At 39.0% G+C, this 21,374-nt stretch overlaps 1 protein-coding gene across 1 annotated transcript in view; it reads left to right on the plus strand.

The window, feature by feature from the left end:
• Window positions 1-21,374, plus strand: part of LOC121963669 (protein unc-13 homolog C) — a 130,472-nt gene that overhangs the window by 39,374 nt on the left and 69,724 nt on the right. Inside the window, exons 10-15 of the mRNA XM_042513969.1 lie at window positions 4,152-4,293; window positions 7,025-7,194; window positions 9,805-9,920; window positions 11,064-11,227; window positions 17,477-17,633; window positions 19,011-19,079. Of these exons, the coding sequence (XP_042369903.1) occupies window positions 4,152-4,293; window positions 7,025-7,194; window positions 9,805-9,920; window positions 11,064-11,227; window positions 17,477-17,633; window positions 19,011-19,079 (818 nt within the window). The remainder of the gene's footprint in view (window positions 1-4,151; window positions 4,294-7,024; window positions 7,195-9,804; window positions 9,921-11,063; window positions 11,228-17,476; window positions 17,634-19,010; window positions 19,080-21,374) is intronic.

Raw genomic sequence — 21,374 nt, forward strand, 5'->3', positions numbered from 1 at the left:
GACATGCTTTTAATAGCACGTGAATTTCAAACAGCAGCTCAGTCCGTGACATGCAGCTCTAATGAAAACAAGATACAAGCTGAGCGGTGTGAGAGCTTATCAGGTTGCAACAATGCTTGCCAAATGTTAAACGGTGGCACAGTAAATACAAAGCATCCAAGAGGCAGTAATAAATAGGCTACGGTGACTTATTATTATAGTGGAAGGGTACTTGCTGCAACTGACGGAGATCTTTATGTCTTTTTTGAGCTCACTAGCATGCTGATTTGTACGGTATACTTTGGAAATAACCCCCCCCCCCCCCCCCCACAGCTGCACTTCAAGCTCTCTCAGAGATGCCAATCAAAATGTCATGCCCCTGAGTGCAGTTTGACAGTACAACACTTTACAGCACGTTCAAACAGAAAATGATTGTTCTTTTTTTTTTGTGCATGTATTTTGCTTTTTTTTCAAGGCGGTATTAGTTCCTTGGGTTACATAAAGGTTTGGTGCTTTGAACAATACAGGCTTAGCAGTTTCTGAAATGGAAAATGAATAAGTGTTCCTTCTTTTCTTACCAAGCTTAGGTTGTCTTTATTTACCAATCTTCTTAGTGAAAGGGAAAACTAAACTAAACTAAATCCCATGTCCATATATGAGTCTAATTTCCTGCACAGTTTTTCACACCCTGCTTGATTACATAACCTTTGCTGGTCATCCATTTTCTCTAAAAACCATAAACCTAAAAAGAATGATCATCCTTGAGGATTACAAGGCTTTTCTTTCATTTACTTCATTATTGGTACATAGAGTTTCATTCCTTTCCTAGTTAACTGGCAGAAAGAAGGTCAGGAAGTTATCTTCGTAACCTCTACCCTCAGACTCCGATCCATCTCTGTGGTAGCTGTGCCAGGCCCAGCTCATTTATTGCTCACCTTGCATTTCTCCCAGTGTCAATACACTGGAGGGAAATAGAAGCAGAGAGGGAGGGAGACACATAGAGAGGGAGACTGAAAGGATGGGAATAGTGAAGAAGAGGACTGTAAGAGAGAAGAAGTGTGAGGTACAAGGGAGTGAGAGAGAGACGTTAAAAACACCCGGCGTTGCCTCAGTCAATTTCCCAAGGGCTTATTGAACGTCCCATTTTAAAATATAGTTATTGAGTTGTTGTTTGTCATTCATTAGATAAATGCCGACTGGCATTGACTCTGCGGCACTCTCACAGCGACCATGAGGTCTTCTGTTTCTGGCTAATGCGCACACCACGAGGTCTGGCAGTGAATGTGAACCTTGATCAGAAATACAATATTATGTGCTAATTAGCCCATCTCTGCTGATCACCAAATCTTCTACTGTACCTGCAAAGGCTCTGATCACATTATTATCAAACAAACATGCAATTAAGAGTATGATTTTACAGATTGCTGTATATGATATATAATTTCCTTTTTTCCTTTTTTTATGCATTTGGGTTAGGGCTGGCCAATATATTGATACTGTATTAGTATCATGATATGAGACTAGATATCATCTTAGATTATGGATATCACAATATCCTAAATTATGTCTTTTCTTGGTTTTAAAGGCTGCATTACAGTCAAGTGATTTAATTTTTTTGCCAGACTGTTGTAGCTGTTCTATCATTATCTTAGTTAACTTAGTTAAGTCCATATTACTGATTATTTAAAAAAAATAACAGAAGTCCTTGTGAAAGGACTAATAGTCAGCCCTACATTATTATTGCATATCAATATGAAGTTACTTGGTCAAAATTATATTTGATTTTTTCCATATCGTCCACCACTCATCAGCGCATATTCTGACATTGCCACAAATAATATACACCCTAAACAGAAAATTAAGGATTCAAAGGGATTCAAATCTGTTTATCAAATTAGAATTTGATAAACAGATTCAGTGCTAGATTAATCAACGCCCAACTATGCTCCCAGTTAACTCTATTGAAGGTGATGCACAAAATGAAGGCGCATTTGAAGGCAGGACAAAAAGCCACACTTCACACAGAGGGGTCGGCAGACAGATAATGTTTTTAACAATTTTCCATCAGAGAGATTCATGTTGCGTTAGTTTGTACATAGGAACTGTGACAGAGGTAAATGTGTGCCTACCTTTTCCCCTCTGCACATCTGCTGGTTTCAGAAAGATGACGTTTGATGATCTGATCACTTTATTTGAAGCCCGCTGACCTCTCTATGTGTATGTCACTGTCTCAGACCCGTCTGCTACTACAGGAGGCATTTGATTTTCAGTCCTCCTAGAGCAAGCAGGCCATGACTCTTCAAGCCTCTATATCCTTCCCACCGGCTCCTGTCAGCATTGAGCTGAAGGATATATACGTACCCTGAATTATTTAGACTGTCACTTATGCATATTTAATGCCTCAGTGTCCTTTTTCCCTTTTATGGTGCTGTGAAATACTACTGTCTCTCCTGCTCTGCACCTTCCTGTGTGCGTGTGTGTGTGTGTGTGTGTGTGTGTGTGTGTGTGTGCGTGTGTGTGTAAGTAAGATCCTGTATATTAGTGTAAGCTTAGCATAGATATGTTGTAGCAGTGGGCAGATGCACATGAGTGAAATCTACCTTTAACCTGGATAAAAGGAACAGATCAATCACAGATACTTAACACTTCACATATACACAAAAAGATGAATAATGGCTGCCGTCAATGAATCAGAGAGCTGCTTAGTTGTCTTGGCTTTTGGCAAGAGTACAATGTTGTTGTAGGCAGTGGAGGCAGTAACTAAGCTTTGATTCCTCAGTTGATACCATAAAGTCAAATGAATAAAATTCAGGAAGCTGACTAGTAAGCACTAAAATGAAAATATAGAGGTGGATTCATGACTGAGAATGAGAGACTGCTGTAAAAACCTATCCACCAGACCAATATTTCCTGTTTCTGATTTCTGAAATAATATGCCACTGGACAATAACCAGTGCCAATGCTGTGTCTGGGCAGCCCGATGACATTCCGACCCACGCTGTAGCGTGTTTGATTTTTATTGTTGTTCACGACTCTTTCTCTACAGCCACCACTTTAAGCAATATGACCCTAACCCTGAAATAGCAGAGGCATTGAGCACTGCCGTAAGCAAAGAGCTAGCACAGGAAGTTCATTCTTCGCAATGCAGAAGAATTGGGTAAACAAACATATCATAAACTCATCAAATAGCAGCTGGGTCTTTACTTACCACAACTGCAGAGGGTTCCACCTTCATTTGAAACAGACACAGGCCTTTATTTTCTCATTCCCTGAATATATTTATATTTTAATTTTTAATCCGCTTCCGTTAGCCATGTTAAATTTAATGCATCATGTCAAATGCAACAAATCCATTATCCATTTCAAATTAATAGTCCCCTATCATTTTCCTTTAGATTTCCAATAAAGTTTCCTATAAAGGCTTTTAATGTGACACATCTTTCCTGCCACAAGCTATCCACCTGTGCAATAACTCACCTCTGTCTGCTCTTCAAACTCCGGTCTTAGCTCCATGTCACTCTACACTGCTGACTTTATTTTTATTTATTCAGATACTGTTCTGCACTTTACACATGTATATTTGTACAGTCTCTTAGTTTTTTTTTTTTAGTTTTTTTTAAGCGTATTCCTTTATATTCTATTAATAATGTGTGCTCTTTATTCTCTTGTTCTTACTGCATGGAGCTGCTACACCCCAATTTCTCAGTTTTGAGATCAATAAAGTATATCTATCTATCTATCTATCTATCTATCTGCAGGAAGTTGTTGTGGAGATTTGCACAATTTATTTCAACAACAGTTCAGCTGGGACATCAACACCCACAGTGAATGAAACAACAACAGTAACAATAATGATAACAATAACAATAACAGTCATAGGACAATAATAATCTCATGACATCATGCACATTGTGAAAGACGAGCGGCCATGATTGTTCATGGACAAAGGTGTAATCTGACATGTCTGCAGGTCAAGTCAAGGCAAGATTTAATGACTCCAAAATCTGACATAGTGAGTGTCGGAACGGATAAACATATTGTTTCGTCTAAACCCAGCATTTGACAACCTTTCATCCATTAAAACAAAATTGCAAAACCTTAACATGCTCAGATATGTTGCTTATGTTTCTTACATGACTCTTCCCTCTTTTCCAACCCTGTCTTGTCTCCAGTCATGAGTGCCCAGGGCTTACAGGCCAAGGATAAAACTGGCTCCAGCGACCCATACGTCACCGTTCAGATTGGCAAGACCAAACGCAGGACGAAGACCATCTTTGGCAACCTTAACCCGGTCTGGGATGAGAAGTTCTACTTGTGAGTACTGTCTATTAATTTGACCTCCATCCGACCAGATAATCCCCACTAAGATTAAGAATCATCTGTTCAGGGGAGTCTTAAGGCATTAGTAAATACATACAAGACAATTCTCTTTCTTTTATCACTGGCTCTGACTTAATAGTTCGGGAAATTACTATCACTTATGATATGTTGCACACCAGCTGCACTGCAGAGATTTTGAAGATGCAGACGCTGCTAAAAACAGCTTTACGACGGCATCCATCATCGCAGACAACACAGGTCTTAACCCTGCCGTTTCAATAACAAAATAAATACTTTTGTGCTTTACAGCTTTAGTAGTACATGGTTTCTCTTTCAGTGTGACCTCTCTGTTGTGCTGATAAGCTTCTGTCTCAACAGCACAGACTAACCTCCCTGGTCCACTCAGTCTCCCGGTTACCTCTCTGTCTGTGCCTCAACTTTTTTTTTCTCCTCGCTTAGCCACAAATAAATCTGTTTGAGTTGGCAGACTATCTTGCAAATCTAACAGGAAGTAGAGTAATGAATGATTGTAAGCGAGCTTTCAGGAGACTAGGTTACACATTTATTTGACCCCCAAATAAGTAGTTTCAGACACAAGGGAAATTGGAGCCTTTTAGAAACCTGTTCAAGGCTTGCTATGCTTACCCCAATAAATACAGTTGTCATTTTAGCGGGGCGCCAGAACACTAATAATAAGAGCCAGGCTGCAAAAGGAACGTGTAATTTTCTCTTAAAGAGAGTTCAGCCCACCTTGATGCAGAGCAAAATTTGCCAGTACTTGTTGTTAGTGGTTGTTTTGCTACAATTTCAGTATAAGGTTGCCCTCAGGTTTCCTGTAGTCCAAGTAGTAAGACCAAATGTGTACTAAAAACGTGTTTGGAAATTTTCAGGCCTTTAGAAGTTTTAAAAAAAAGAGATTTGGAAAAAGGTTGCTGTTTAGTTTTCTTACAATAATAAACATTTGGGATAATGTATACCATATACCTCTATGTATACCAGAGTTCTGATCATGTCATGTTTTGAATGGTCATAAACTTTTATCATGGGTCCTTGAAAAGTCACTGAAAATTTTTGAAAATTTGGACGTAAAAATGGTATGGTATGGTAACCCTGTTGATATTTGACTGCATATTAGTGTTAAACACAACTGGATGAAATGGTTAAGATCAAGCTCACAACATTAGTTGGATACTTTTTCCATTATCTAAATACATAACAATGTATCGCAATTGTATGCGGAATCAGATTTTCAGTGAACTGTTATGCTAAATATAAGATAAAACTGTGTGAGACACAACCTTAAACAATTATATTGTAGTTATTATATGTACCTTTACATGCATACAGAAAAATCTCAGATTGTTTGGTCATGAAAACTGGTTGAAGTCATGGAAATCCATCGGCCAAAATGTGTAAGAACCCTGTGTTGGATGTTTAGTCCTTTGTAACCTATCTTTAAAATTGAATGCAGAGATAATGTGGACATTATTAGAGACAGGTCTTACCACAATGCACTGGGCATCGTATCGTATCGTATCGTATCGTATCGTATCGTATCGTATCGTATCGTATCGTATCGTATCTTATCTTATCTTATCTTATCTTATCTTATCTTATCTTATCTTATCTTATCTTATCTTATCTTATCTTATCTTATCTTATCTTATCTTATCTTATCTTATCTTATCTTATCTTATGTTATCCTATCTTATCTTATCTTATCTTATCTTGTCTGGTCTGGTCTTGCCTTGTCTTATCTGGTCTTGTCTTGTCTTGTCTTGTCTTGTCTTGTCTTGTCTTGTCTTTTTTTTTAATATGAAGGTATTTTTAGAATTATTCTAAGAGTGCTACTTTGTATACACTTCTGAGATTTTCTTTGTGTTTGTGTGCATGTCTGTATGCCACTTACAAACAAGGCTCCACACCTGTAATGAGACTCCAGTGATGGCTGTAATAAAACTCTTTCCCATTACTACGGGGATGTAGATTAATAGAGCGATACATTACTGTGTGCTTGGCAGAGAGCAAAGCTTCGGACTAGTGGAGCAGCAGCAGCCGGTGCTTCCCCCGGAAAGGGATTAGTTAAAAAAAAATACTGCAGATATTTTTTCTCTGGCTGTGGCACCCAAGATGTCATTAGAACAAAATGTAATCTGTCGCTTTTAATTCCAGAGCCGAACAGTCTGACCCCATCTGAAGCTAAGTGCTTTGGCCACCTCTGTTCTATTTAGCAGAGTCATTATTGTGAAACGTCTGTCAGCTGCACTAATGCAAAAAGACGGACATAAAGCTTTCACAAATAAATAATCCTTGCTATGAATGCTATACAGTCATTCTTGTTGAACATTCGGCCACTCTCTGATGACATCAGCATGCACTGGGAGTAAAAATATAGAGATGCTGAGTAAAGGTCATGCGATGTCTTGGGGTAATTCTTCCTTCCAGGCAGAGAGCCCTTCTCCACATCACACACTCACTCATACACACCGATGTGCAAACACCCACATCCTCTCATTTGAATCCAGGCAAGAATTGTTCTCCATATGTTACTTAGAAAAGGGTCAGGGAGGTTTCTCAGCTTGTATTTATGCTTGAATTGTGCATGTTGCTGTCATTCTGCTCCACTAAGTACCCCACCATGATGAGCTGTCACAGAATATGCTGTTGGGGTTGTTTATGTTGTTGGGATTGTATTGACCTGACATAATCATCTTCCAAACTGCAGTGAATGTCACAACGCCACCGACCGCATCAAGGTGCGTGTATGGGACGAGGATGATGACATCAAATCTCGGGTGAAGCAGCATTTCAAGCGCGAGTCGGATGATTTCCTGGGTCAGACCATCATCGAGGTTCGCACGCTCAGTGGAGAGATGGACGTTTGGTACAATCTAGGTATGTTACCTTTGTGATCTTAGTCTTCGTACAAGAGATATTAATGAACTTAAATTTTAATGGTGGCAGTTATTGTTGCACTTTTCCAGATAAAATATTGACTTTTTGTGATATTTTCAGATATTTTGAGATGTATATTGATTTTTTTGAAATACAGTACAACACAGATGTGATACCTCAGTTTTGGGATTGATACCGGAAAAATACTGTTTCATTTTAAATCTCAAATGTTTTGAGCTACAGTTGATCTCTTTTATAAACATAACTGGTGAAGAAAAAACTGTGAGCTGGTGATTCCATGACTGAAGAAGAACTCAGCAGACTTTGATGAATTACAGAAAGTATTTAATAGAGACTCGATCGAGGAGAATCACAGTTGAACATACAGAGTGTAGCACAGTGTATGCTGTCTGGAGATTCTGAAGGTGTACTTGTCTGAGGCTGGTACTTAACTGCAACAGTCCTCCCTAGGAATACACTACATGTTCCCAAATAAGGTTGTTTTACATACATCTTTGAGTGAGGGAAGATTCTGTTGGTCCCTAAAATTAAACGGATAAAGTGTGCTCACCCTGCACATTTCCAAGAACAGACACTAAATCTGAGACTGAGACCAAGATAAAGAAGGGCAGCTGTGGTGTTCTGGTATCTGACCTCGAGGCCTCTTGTAGGCCTGGTACTGGCTTAACTCTTGCTTGCACAGATTATCTGTTTTATGTACTACTGTAAGTGGAAACATATTATAACATATATTACAAAAATATATTTATATAAAAATTAAAAACTACAACTTTAATGTCTGAATCCAAGCAAGAGTTTTGTCATGCTTAAAAAAGCAGTTCTGAACTGGCAGAACTATGATAAAAAGAAATATAAATTACATTCAGAGTTGCTCAGAGGCCATGGCAGAGGCCATGGATTTTTTTTGTTATGCACACCTTAGGGTCATTACCAAAAAAGTATTGTGTTTTCATGCCCAACCCTACTTATCATTACGCACTTCACAGTGTTTATACACCACAAACATATACATGTTCACTTCAACTCCTCATATCTTAATCTACACATTGCCATTACACTGTAACCATTAAAAAGGATATAAGGATAGATGTATGGTCAGATAAAGTATGGCCCAGCTGAGATCATCATTACTATCCATGTACCGAGAAGCCACAGAGACCTGTGGTCCAGTTTACCGATGCTGTTGATGCAGGGCCTTTATCTGTTTCCGCTCTCATACATCACTGGTTTTGCTATGTTGCACGAGGTTGAATTGCAGCATAATGAGAGCTCCCACTTCTGTTGAAGTATTATGACTGGCGGGTGCTGTCTTTGTTTGCCTCTCTAGCTAAAAGGAAGCAATTTGTGGTAATTTTGACCCTTGACCACTGCTGCTGCTCTGTGCCTTTTTAAATGTCCACAATGAATGTTTAAACAGGCCTTTGCTGGTGTGGGTGTCCACCCCTCCAGCTGCTCTCGTCTCTAAGCCTCTTCAGCTCCTCTTCAATGTGGGCTTTTGCGTTTATAGCGCCAGTCTCCGTCGCTTTGTCACGTTATTTTTCACTTGTCTGTCTCTTGACCAACTGACTGTAGGGGAAAATTTCCCTTGTTTGACACAGTAGAGATGGATTGTATATGAGAGCACAGAGGGGGGTGGGGCATTTGAAGTCTGCAGCGAACCCCAGTAGCTGTGGAGTCATTACTGAGGCTCTGTGGTTGTGAGTGAGCAAGCACAAGACATCATGCACATGCTGTATAGTATGTGTGTTAAGGTGAGTTAACCTGCAGCCCGTCAAAGCCAGTGATGTCGCGTTTGCCAATTTTTTCCCATATATTAGAACGTCATGGCTGTGAGCATAGTTTCATTTGTATTTTCTAGGACATGTTGTCATTTGTTTGCCATGTCGTGTGCTTTAGATGATATGATTTGGTCAAGAACAGATTTCTAATTAGGTGGACAATAATGTTTCACTTTCACTGACTTGAGTCAGTACTTATTTGCTGGAGCTTTTCTTTATGCATCTCAATGTTATAAAACTTTCAGAAAATAGTTTCCACTTGTTTCACTGTCAGCTGTTGTAAGCAAATTAAAGCCAAACTATTGACACACAATTTAGAAAGCTGCACAGAGGCAGAGATTGGCAGTCTCAGCTGTTCGTCCCAAGTGCACAGTGACTGTACTGTATCATCCAAAATTAGGAAACTGATGCTGCTGTATGTTTTGGAATAGGGTCTGAGGAGTTTAAAAAGTGAGCTAAAACATTGATATAGTAGTGTCTGTGGATATGGGTAGCTACATGTTGGCAAGGGCATAGGTTTCATTGTCTACATTGGGGGAACACATGAAAGGGGGGTTTGGGGGTCCACTGCTAGAACATTTTGATTATCAAAAGGCTTTCATTCTGGTGAATTGTTATGCAGTAATGTGTATCTTTTCTGCACACATAATGATGGGGTGGTTCAAATGCATGTTCTAAATACTGGGGGTGTCCCAGGTAAAATCTACAACTATACATGTTTGCTAACCTTCCTAAGATGTGGCTTGTAATTGTTAGTCACCTTTCAGTGAATTTACATTTATAACTAACCCAGCTTGGTATTGTGTTACAGATAAAAGGACTGACAAGTCTGCGGTATCTGGTGCCATCAGACTCAAGATCAGCGTGGAGATGAAAGGGGAGGAGAATGTGGTTCCTCCTCACGGCCAGTACACCTGTTTACATGAGGTAACCAACATAATGTGATCAATCAGCAACCTACAAGGATGAAAAATTAAGCAGATGTGTAAGTGTCAAAAACTGCAGTCCCTCAAACTGCCACTTGAGGCTAGCTGCAGCAAAAACTGTTTTGGTCTCTATAGCTATTCTAGCTATTCATAAACTGTACAGGGAATTTTCCTACATCTCACCCGTTGACATTTTATTAAGGCTTAAAGTTACACATTATAACAAGCTGTCTTAAAGTTAAAGGGTATTCAGGGCAGAGCTGTTTGAGTGACAGACTGTCTGTGAGATGTCACCACAGTCTATAAGTCAGATCTACCCCTTGCTCTACATGTGGTCTCTTCTGGCCACAAAAAAATAAAACTGAGACAGGCCAAAATGCCGAACTCGAAGCTTTAAAATGTGAGTCCACAAACCAAAGTGTGACATCATGGGAGCTACATCCATTATTTGATTCAGCATTAGGCAAAGTCACTTCTCAAGTGACTTCAATCATTATCCATGGGGTTCTGTAATGGCAAGTATCTGGCAACATGATACGTATCATGGTTATACAGGTTACGATTCAATATATTCTTATATATTGCAATAGTGTAAGCAGTTTAGTATAAAGAGCATACCGTATACATAAAATCTGAGTAAAAAAGTTCAATTTCTCATGCAATCAGAACATCTGCATTTACATTTATCATAGCCCTGTTACATGTTAGCTGTATGTTGTTATGTTGGAGTAGAAGTGTCAAATGAAAATAGTTTACAATACTCCCATTTAGCACATTTGGGGTCTGAACACAACAGAACATGAACCAGTGGCACAAATCTTTACATGTAAACAATTCTTTAAAAACAGATTTAATTGTTTTTGATCATTGATACTTTATTGATGCTTTGTATCGCTATGATCTTACACACCTATGGCTAAGCAATAACTTTGTTAAGACAGCGTCTAAAGAATAAAAAAAGAATTTTATCGAGAACAAAATTACATGATTTTTTTTTAACAATCAGTAGTGGCAGTATAGTAAAAAATGATGTTGAAGATGTCTCCAGCTGTGATAGGAGTCTTGCCAGTGTGCTTGTAACTTGTTGTGACACTGTGCTCCATCATCATAACCTCTTCTGTCTTATCTCTCTCACCACTCACAGAACCTGTTCCACTACCTGACCGAGATGAAGAACAGTGGGGTGGTGAAGATCCCGCAGGTGAAAGGGGACGAGGCGTGGAAGGTCTACTATGACGACGTATCTCAGGAGATAGTGGATGAGTTCGCCATGAGATACGGAGTGGAGTCCATCTATCAGGCTATGACGTGAGCACCACCCTGATCTATGGCCTTTTACCTTACCAATCTGTCAGTGTCTCATTCGGCAGAGTGGAGGAGAGAAGGAAATGAGGAAAGGAGAGCAGAAAGAGAACAGGAGTAGTAAAGATGTCTCCTCAGCAGAATCAGAGCTTTGGAGGACTATTGAGCTCCTAACTTTGAGTGATTAATTGCTGGTCTCCTGGAAAAACTCCCCACCTGCCTTGGTCACATTGATCATGGACACCCATAAACAGTCTTGTTTCCTTCTCTCGCTCTCTGTCCCTCTGATCCTCTGTGACCCTGTCCATCCATAAATGTCTCTCTCTCAGTTTCCTCCACACACAGACCGTACTCACATATGCAAAGATGCACCACCTGAAACATTAAAATCATTGAATATTGATCAAGGTCATGCAATGTTAGATTCTGCAGTGTTGATGTAATGGCTACCACTGCAGAAATCTGCATTGTGCATCTAACCTTACATGGAGGGTGAATACTGGTGAAGTGGGACAGCCTCTGATCATGTACCCTCTGCTTCATTTTGAAGTTATGATCCAAATGTTTTAGCTCTTCATATGATACTATTCTAAATAGCTCTAAAAGACAGAATGAACAGAAAGGAGAATAGATGACTCTTCCTCAAACACACACTAATGCTAAAACATATTTTACCTGGAACTACTGTAAAAATGGGACACCTTTACTGGCATACTTGGACACTTCAGACACATTTTATGGTTATTTAATTCTGGGCCTAAGAAATGAAATACACAGTAATGAAATAAACAACAACAATAAGCATAACATTTTTTTCTGGAGGAGTGCAGGTACAGCAGTTTCAGCACTTCATTTACTTTGACACAGCTGTTTAATTGCAAAGTTATTGCATATGTCTTAGCCACAGCACCTATATTTTTAAATCACATACTTTCTAATGATGAACTGAGTGTTGGTATTTTGACGTAAAGATAGAAATGATAAAGCTTTACTCTACCACTTAACCTATTGTTGCACTTTACCAGTGTTCACCCTATCTATGTACCAGTGCACTATTGCCAACTCAGCAGACATTGATAGTCAAGATAACAAAGTCCTGTTTATGTGCCCCACTGAAATAGATTTTTGCCTTTCCTAAATTGTGCATTTATTATTATTTTTCCTTTCAAAACATACTGTTTAACCTGTGTTGATTGACATGTCTGCCATAATAGTGTATTTAAAATATTTGACTACAGCTAAACAACAGACAAAGAGAAAATGAGCAGTTGTAGCTGCTGGTCATTAAACTTAAGCTGAAAATGTCTCACTAAGCTGATCATGAACTATAACATTGTTTTAAAAAGTCATTTTTATATTGTATTTAGTTGCGGTTACATGGAGGTCAGTAAAGAGATCAGGTCTCAGCTTCCATTAGGGTTGTTTTTCTTACTTTTTTTTGTACTGTTGCCGAGTTTTGGATTTGTCTGCCATAGAGATGTACGTCCACTCTCCAGTATAATGGATATAGATGGCATTTGACTTGTGGTGAAGTCAAAGTGCCAAAAAACAAACAAACAAACAAACAAAAAAAATACATTTGAAAAACTCATCAGCAATGTCAAAAATCATTACAGTTTTACTCAAGACAATAAACAGACCTTGTTGTTGAGCAGCTTCATGTAGGAACTATTTCCTGTTGCCAAACTACATCTGCCAACTGTATCACTGCTCAGAGGGAAGGAGCGTACATCTTCTTGTGGATGAGTGGCTTGTGCTCGTAACAGCACAAAATGTAAACATTAATGGCATCCTCCTTGGCTCATTAGCTAGCAGTATTGGTGTGCAGGGAGCCAATTTGCAAATCCTGGGATGGTAAAGGAATGGCCCACCTCACTTAGCTTTATGCCCCTGATTGGCTTACCTTGACATTCCTACCCTAACCCTAACCAATCCCAATCCTCTCGACTAAACCCAACCAATCCAACCAACAAAGGCAACAAATACTTGCCACTCATAGGGAGAATAGTTTGGATCATTCCTTCACTATCCTAGAATTCCCAAATTTGCATGCGGTGATATAGTTGTTTGATGTTGTTCAGTATATAGAAAATAGTTCTCACATAAAACTGCTTACAACAAGGTCTTTGGATTATTTTGAGTAACAGGCTTATGATTTCTAAAAAGAGACATTGCTGTTGAGTTTCTCCAATGTATTTTTCTGGCGCTTTCAGCACCACAAGCAGAGTGCCATGTAGTCCATTATATTTGAAAGAAGGCACACATCTCTGCCGCTGATATCTCCAACACTCGACAGCTCACACCAAAACAAAAGCAGATTGATAAATAGCACTAGTAAGAAGAAAAATGTTTGTTTTTGATATTGTCATGAAAAGACACAGCTTTTAAACAGACTTTAATACAAGTCATGCTTTATTGTTTAATAATTTCAGTTCATGATCGAAATATATGTTCCAAATGTTATTTCGTGGACAGCTAAAATGGAGAATGAAGCATATATGTAGAAGCCCTCTTTCTTGTGGTAGAAATCCAAAGACAGATATTTTTGTAAAATAAGTAGATACTGTTGCAGCTTTGAGTCTGACTTTTTTTGCATTCAATAATTAAGTGAATAACAATGAGTACCTGCAGCTTCACTACATTATGATTTCAGTCTGAGCTGCTGTTTTAAAATCTCCAGTTGCATCACCAAACTGCACCTTTTAAGCTCTCCTTGCCTTTCAGAACACGCTTGTTGGGGTAGTCCCAGTAGCGGACTATGTAATTAGCTGCTGCCTCCGTAAATCAGACTTCTAATTGCACACAGATTGTGTTGGCAAATTGAATGAAAGGCGCAGCTCACATTCCTCTTTCATGTCCGGAAATCTGGCCACATGAATCCGAGGGATGAAGCAACACTGAGAAATTGTTTTGCTGTTATGGTTTTGATATCATTTGCTGAAATATGTTACAAATTTAGCAACATAAAATACTCTGGCTGTGTGATCATTGATGTTCTGCAGCAAAATGAGACCAATGATTCCTTCAGCAGGTTTTTGGACTAGTATCCTGTTTCTGATTTGTTTCCACCAGGCCCCCAGGCGTGTGTGATCATTTCTACCAGTTTCCTGATCACAGTCATCATGACTCAACCTCATACATCCAACAGCAGCTCCTTTTTTATCTTCCTAGTGACCCTGTAGGGCAAGCATGTCATTGTGTTGAGCTCGATTTCACTGTTTCTAGAATTCTTCAACTTCCCCCATTAATAGCCATTGTGTCCACATAAGAAATGGAACTGCTACCATAACAACACATAGCTCTCTATATAAGTGTTGCTGACACAGTTGATTGCTTTGGTGCTGCAAACTGTTGCTAGGTGACAGACTGTTGTGTCAGTGTGACAGGGTATTGCAGCATATGAGCGTTTGCAGGGTTATTTAAGTGCAGACGAGTGAAGCAGTTAGTGGCCTTATTACCAGCTCGCTCAGGTTGAGGTAATGCTTCAGGCTTGAACCTTGTTTAAGCTTGGCGTTTCTCATATCAGCGCTTATTATGCTTCATCAGGAATTTATGAAAGGCCCCACCTTTCAGTTTTCTTCATCATAGAACCTTGACTCCCAGTCACTCCTGGCATGATGGCTGCATAAATCACAGCAGCTGCGACAACTCAACTATCCCTCCTATGCCCTGCACAACAACCCCGACGCACCCCTTCCTCATGTTCCTTTTTTTCCATCTCACTCTATCACCACTCCCTCACCCCCCTCCCTCCTGTTTCTCATCATCTTTTTCCCATTCCTCCCAGTCATCTGAAACCGTAAAATGATATGTGAATGTGTGTGTAGTAGCGTCTGGTAAAAACCAAGGGAGGGTAACACGAGGAGATGCAACGTCTTCCTCCTGAAAATTGGCTCGGGAGATCCAGCTCTAAAAGCGCCATGGGAATTCAGCGGATGCCATCATCACTCTCTTTGCATCACTCTCTTTGCTCGTCTAACCCCAAGTGCTCCTGGGTAATTTGGAGGCTGAAAGCAAAGTAATTAAATAGGCCTCCCGATGAGAACATGTTTGTGTTTCTATTTGTGAGCGTGTGCACGTTTGCGTGCGTGTGTGTGCTTGGGCTGCACTCAGGAGGGGGAGTAAATCTGTAATCATTACTCCACATAACACGGTGCCTATTCTAACACTTTGGCTTTATGAAGCAGTGAGTCGGGATGTGCGGGATGTTTTTAGTTTCAAAATCTCTACTCCAGGCTCAACATCCAGCTTCACAATCCTTATGGCTGCCTCATACTGGTGATGCTGGAAAATATTCAAGAAAAAAATGTTGATAACATAGATTACCCTTACTATTATATAATATAGAAAAACAAATGCTCAGTTATATTATCCAACAACTAATTTCTAGGGAGGACTATCATTAGGATTTCATTGATAATATCAATATTGACTCTGCTTATCGATATCGTTACTTATCAATACTACGATCCATAATTTGATGTGAAATTTGTTTCACAAATACTGATGGCAGCACTACTTGTCCAGCTACCTAGGGATATTTCGGCACTGACAGGTCAGGAACCAATTTAATACCAGGTCTCGATATACATCCCTACTAATTTCTGTCTACAATATCCAAAAGTGAAGATGTCAATAACAACAGTTTCCTTCTTTTTGCATTTTAAAGCAAAATTATATAGGATGTAGGCTAATGGATTTTTCAGTTTTCTTGCTACACACAAACTCAGCATATTATAATGAAATCTGTGTTTCCATAGATTTCAAAATGAACATTAAACAAATGCTATATTTATAAACCTCAGCTGGCTTTAATCTCTAAAGCTGTAAAAAGCATCCACTGTATCCAGATGTTTGGTTGCTATGGGTCACGCCGGAGGCTGATAAAGAGGCCCTGGTGTATATTATTGTCGGCTGCATTAAAGTAAACATACAGATTATGTACAAATACATTTCTGTGTGTGTTATTCTAACTAAATAACGTTGTGTGCTGTTTGAATGGGCATGGAGAGATGGCAGCCAGTCTCTGTGTTCACTATAGGTACCAGTGAATTATGGTGTGGGAGGCATTCCACATGGCTTGTGATGCAGCAGTATGAAGTGTTAAAAGGAGCATATGCTCCTCAGTCAGGCAGAGATCCCCGCTCAAACCAGGCCTCTCAGGCTGCAGCACTTAATTACTGCTGGGTAGCTCTGTTGCAGATGTGTGTCTGCGTGCGAAGGAAGAGAAAGATCATTGCAAATCTGAAGTGGCAATACATGCACCTGTCTCATTGTGTGTAGTTTAAGTACAGGGAGTTAAAAAGGCGCTGTAGAAAAGAAAACAAGATTTATCTAAACAAAAGACATCAAGTGTGCAACAGTAAAGACCCCTGCGTCATTCCCTCCTCTGGGACCTGTGTAATTTTAGTGCACTGAAATTTAGTTTTTTGCTGCTTGACGTGTGGATTCACCTCAGTGGAAAACACTTACCTCGGCAAGTGCACATACAGTGCTTTAGCTTGTCTCCGTTGTATTTGTTACAGAAAGAAACAAACAAGTTTAATGGTGCACAGTAAAATTTACATTTCTCTCCTCTGTTCCCCAGGATAGGATTATATCTCCGCTCCCATAGGAGCCTTTGATTTACTATCAAACTTAGTTGCCCCATCTATTACTTTGCAGCCTTATGTCCTTAATATTACAGGTTATACTGCAGTGATTTATGACATCATTTGCTACAGATAGTCATCGAAGACACTTTTTACTACATGAACAGGACAGTGAACTACTTATGCACTAACTCTTCCACCAGAAGTAATTGTTTGGAACATTAAAAATATGTTCTCTCTTCAGCACTCAGAAGGGGAAAATAATAAAGAAATACTGTACTGCAGTATGCCTGCTCATTTTTTACTGTGGGTTCTGTAAAAGAGCTGATAGAAACAGGGTAAGGGATCATTTTTTTAACTATATTTTCCAAAGGAAATGTTGCTTAACTTTGAAATATATTCTCTTTTAGCACTGTATGAGTTTTTGGATTATTAGGATTACTGAAGAGCATGTCTTGTCTCTGTCCTATGTAGGAGATAACAACCCACATGTAGGAGATAAAGTTAGGTTTTGGCCAACATTGCCTCCAAATATTTCTCATTTTTTACCTTGCCTCTCAGGGCTTTCGTATGGGGAGAAATTATCTCTGTGTTGTCTAAAAATGGCTGCAGCACTGCCCCTGGTGCTGCTTAGAATAACAGATTTTTTTCGTCTCCTCCGTAGGCATTTCTCCTGTCTGTCCGCCAAATACATGTGTCCTGGTGTGCCAGCAGTGATGAGCAACCTGCTTGCTAATATCAATGCCTACTTTGCCCACACCACCACCACCACAACAACCACTGCCTCCGCCTCTGACCGATTTGCTGCTTCTAACTTTGGGGTGAGTGCATCTATTATTGTCTTGCATTCTGACATCTGCAGACACAGTGATGTATGATAACATAGTGCTGAATGAAAATGTTGGTTTTGTGGTTTCAAGTTAGAGTGAAGTAAGGGACTGTACTTTATTTATCAAAGTCGGGGCATGGCTGGAGAGTGACTTTGTTTTAAATATATATTATGACCTTCCCCACACCTCCAAATATTTCTCTTTGAGACCCCTTGAAGTGACTTGGGGAAAATACATGACCCTCCCTCCAACATAAGTAGTTGTATTTATTTATTATTTATTTTTAGTTGTTAATGGCCATGATAAATGTAGTGATTTGGACATTTAAGGATTATATATATTTAGCTTTAAAACTTGCTTGTTGGTTTTAAGGTTTTGGGGTTATTAAACATAAACACAAAACCCGACCATTTAACCCTTTGAAACATGAGCAAACTGTCTAATTTTCTTTCAAAAAATATGGGAAGAGGGATATGAGCTATTTAAGAAGAATTGAGACAAAAAATTACCTGAAAGTTAGCAAAAAAAATGGAGATGAGATGAAAGGAAAAACCAAAATCAAACAAGGAAATTAGTATTTAAAAAGTGTTTAAAAACAACAGTAATTCTGCAAGACAATTGTAAATATGGAATTATGATACTATAATATGGAAATATTGACACAGTTTTCTGGACATTTTTCCCTGGCTTTGTTTAAAAAATAATAGCGTTCCAAATCAACAAATTCCTTGCAATTTGCAGAGCATTTCTTGCCAAATTGTTCATTGCCTTTTTTCCCATGTTTTTGAAAGAAATTACACCAATTTACTCAGGGTTCAAAGATTTAAATACTTGCCAAATGCATCTGAACATAGCACAAAAAAGTGAAGTCATCCAGTTTTCAAAGGGTTAAAGTTAAATGTACTTGGCCTAAGCAGCTCCAAGCGCCTAAAAGCTGTTTTAAATGCCTTCACCTTTTTTGCACCAACCTCTTCCCCCCTTATAATTATTGAACAGTTCCTAACATCTATTGCTGTCTCATAGTCTGACATTAAACACTTGACATCACTACTTTTTTCCACCTTCTTATTCAGAGTAATTTGTCTGTAGCAAGTTATGCACTTGAAATCAACAGAATCACAGAGGTTGCCAGCGCTTTCCGACTGAACTTTTAATAAGCTAATGTTGTACGGCATCAAATAATATTTCCAGGCAGTAAGCCGAGTCTGGCAATATAACTAAACTCCTAAATTTTGTTCCAGAAAGTAAATATGAATCACTGCAGGCATTGTAATGCTTCCGGCCACGCAGTGTTATAAATTTTTAGACACAATGCTTTGGGTGTGGTGACACTCTGAACTGAATTATGGATTTTTTCCATCCTGGCAGAGGGAGAAATTTGTCAAATTGCTGGACCAGCTGCATAACTCGCTGAGGATCGACCTCTCGAAATATCGGGTATGTATGAACTTGGTGTGTTTGTTATCTGAAATCGTGTTCATGTTTGTCTCTGTGGCTATGCATTGTCACAGTTTGCTGTTAAAATTCAGCCCAAGTCCACATTCACAGTTTGTATACTGACCATGTTTTCTCTGGACATTGTGTTGCACTGCAAAATCAATTCCGTTTTATGTTGGAATGCAGGTTTTCATTTAGTATGTTCTTTTTGATATTTACATCCTTTAAAGCTGATTGTATTTTTAACAGAAATGTTGCCACCTAACGTGTCTGCCACCGAGTTGATTTGATAGGCTGCAAGGTTGATTCAACACTGTTTATAGTACACTGTGTGCTTACTATATCTGGCTTGTAACAGCAATCCATTTACACTTTGTTGTTAATGCCAAATGTGTGTCTGTCGCGCTCCAAAATGACTGGAATCTCTTCTTTTTTGGATACAGTTTAATTTGGTTTTTTTCTGCTTCTTAGCCTTATTTGAATGACACAATGTAGTGATACACGCTAATGTCAGGTGTTAAGGTGTGCTTTTAAATGTTAGGATTAAGACGAGGTAAATGTCATTTTAAATGTGACGTGTCATACCAGGAATGACATTTAATAATGTCACGTGTCACACATGTATTCCCATAGTATAGGCAGCCTTATAGAATATGGCTTTAAAGACTTTTTAAGATGTGAGGAAGGAGGATCTGTGACAAGTGTACTTTGAAAAAGCAGAAGTTTACAAACAGATATATCTCGTGTCATACTTTGTTGCTCAACAAAAACTATATTAACTGAATCAAATTTGATTTATGGAATGATAAATGAAGTGCTCTTGCAGTTTTCAGCAGACTGTAGCTGGAGGTGTTAGCCAGGCTCGTAAATATCGATAATCAGCCGACGATGTCAAGGGGCCATCAGCAGCTCAAGAAATAGTGGTCCTCATGGTCCAATAAATAGACCCTGTCGTGAGTGTCCAGCACTCTGTCTGCCACAGTGGTTCATGGATTTCCGGTTTTAGACACCTTGTAAACATCTGTAAACTACACCATGTGCTCCCACGTTTCTACATGTAGGCTACAGCATCTACAGACTGATTTCAAGCTATTAATAATAATTAAAAAAAAAAAAAAAGATCCTGTTGTTTCAAAAGAATTTGTAGCCGTGAATTGTGTGCACTACAAAGTAATACAATCATGTTCGCCTCTTACCATGTGGGTTTTATTTAACTGAAGAGAAATACTTTATATTTTGATAGTAAACCTGCAGTATCCGAGGTCAAAGGCTTCATCATTAACACTACTTAACCATTCGTAGTGCAGCAAAAACCAAGGTGGCGCACAGAGGGGAGGGGAGTGGAGGGAGAGAGGGTTAAACTCTATATGCTCCTGCTGCAATGAGGCGAGGTGGCCTACAGGAATAGCCTGTAGCTGCGTATTATATTTAGACATAATCATGACCATATAAAAATAGGCAAAAACATAATATACTTTAAGTTACCAGTGCAAGGTAATGCAATTCTACAAACAACCCTGCAACCAACATCATCTTTGTGAATGCGAGTGAATTACACTGCCTTACAATGACGTGTGAAATATTTTGTCCACCACTGTACCACCACTATATGATACATGCTGGGGAAATATGATTTCTATCTAATAGGGTGTAGTAATGTTTCATCCTCCACTGAGTCGATTACACTTGTTGGCGTTTCTGTTGTATGATAGACTTTCATTCTTCATGGGGTTTACTGATTGTCACTGAATGATGAGCGGCAGCCTGTTAGCAAGCTCCACTGTATTGCTGTATATAGACAATTTTCTGGTTGACCTGTTACAACAATATGTATGGCCGTGTGTCTTGACAGTCGACTGTTGACAGTTTCCATATGATACCTCGGTAGGCTACATGTGTCCATGAAGCTCTGCTCAGTGATCAATACACTGCACCTGCAAATCTGTGGTATATAAAATACGAGAATTATATTCTGTTTCAAACTACATAGGAGGTAAACTAGAATGTGATATACCTTAAAAGCTATACAATTTCACAATACAACTGTTACCCCATCCTTAATATACACTGAACAAAAATTGAATTGCAACACTTTTGTTTTTGCTCCCATTTATCACAGGTTTAAGTAAACGATGTAAGGCCTCAAATTTTAGTCAAAATGTGTTAAAATTTGTGTTAGTGAGCACTTCTCCTTTTCCAAGATAAGCCATCTACCTGACAGGTGTATCATATCAAGATGCTGATTAAACAGAATCATTACAGCACAGGTGTGCCTTAGGATGGTCACAAGGACAA

The sequence above is a fragment of the Plectropomus leopardus genome, chromosome 1, assembly GCF_008729295.1.
Source record: "Plectropomus leopardus isolate mb chromosome 1, YSFRI_Pleo_2.0, whole genome shotgun sequence".
Classification (NCBI taxonomy): Eukaryota; Metazoa; Chordata; class Actinopteri; order Perciformes; family Serranidae; genus Plectropomus; species Plectropomus leopardus.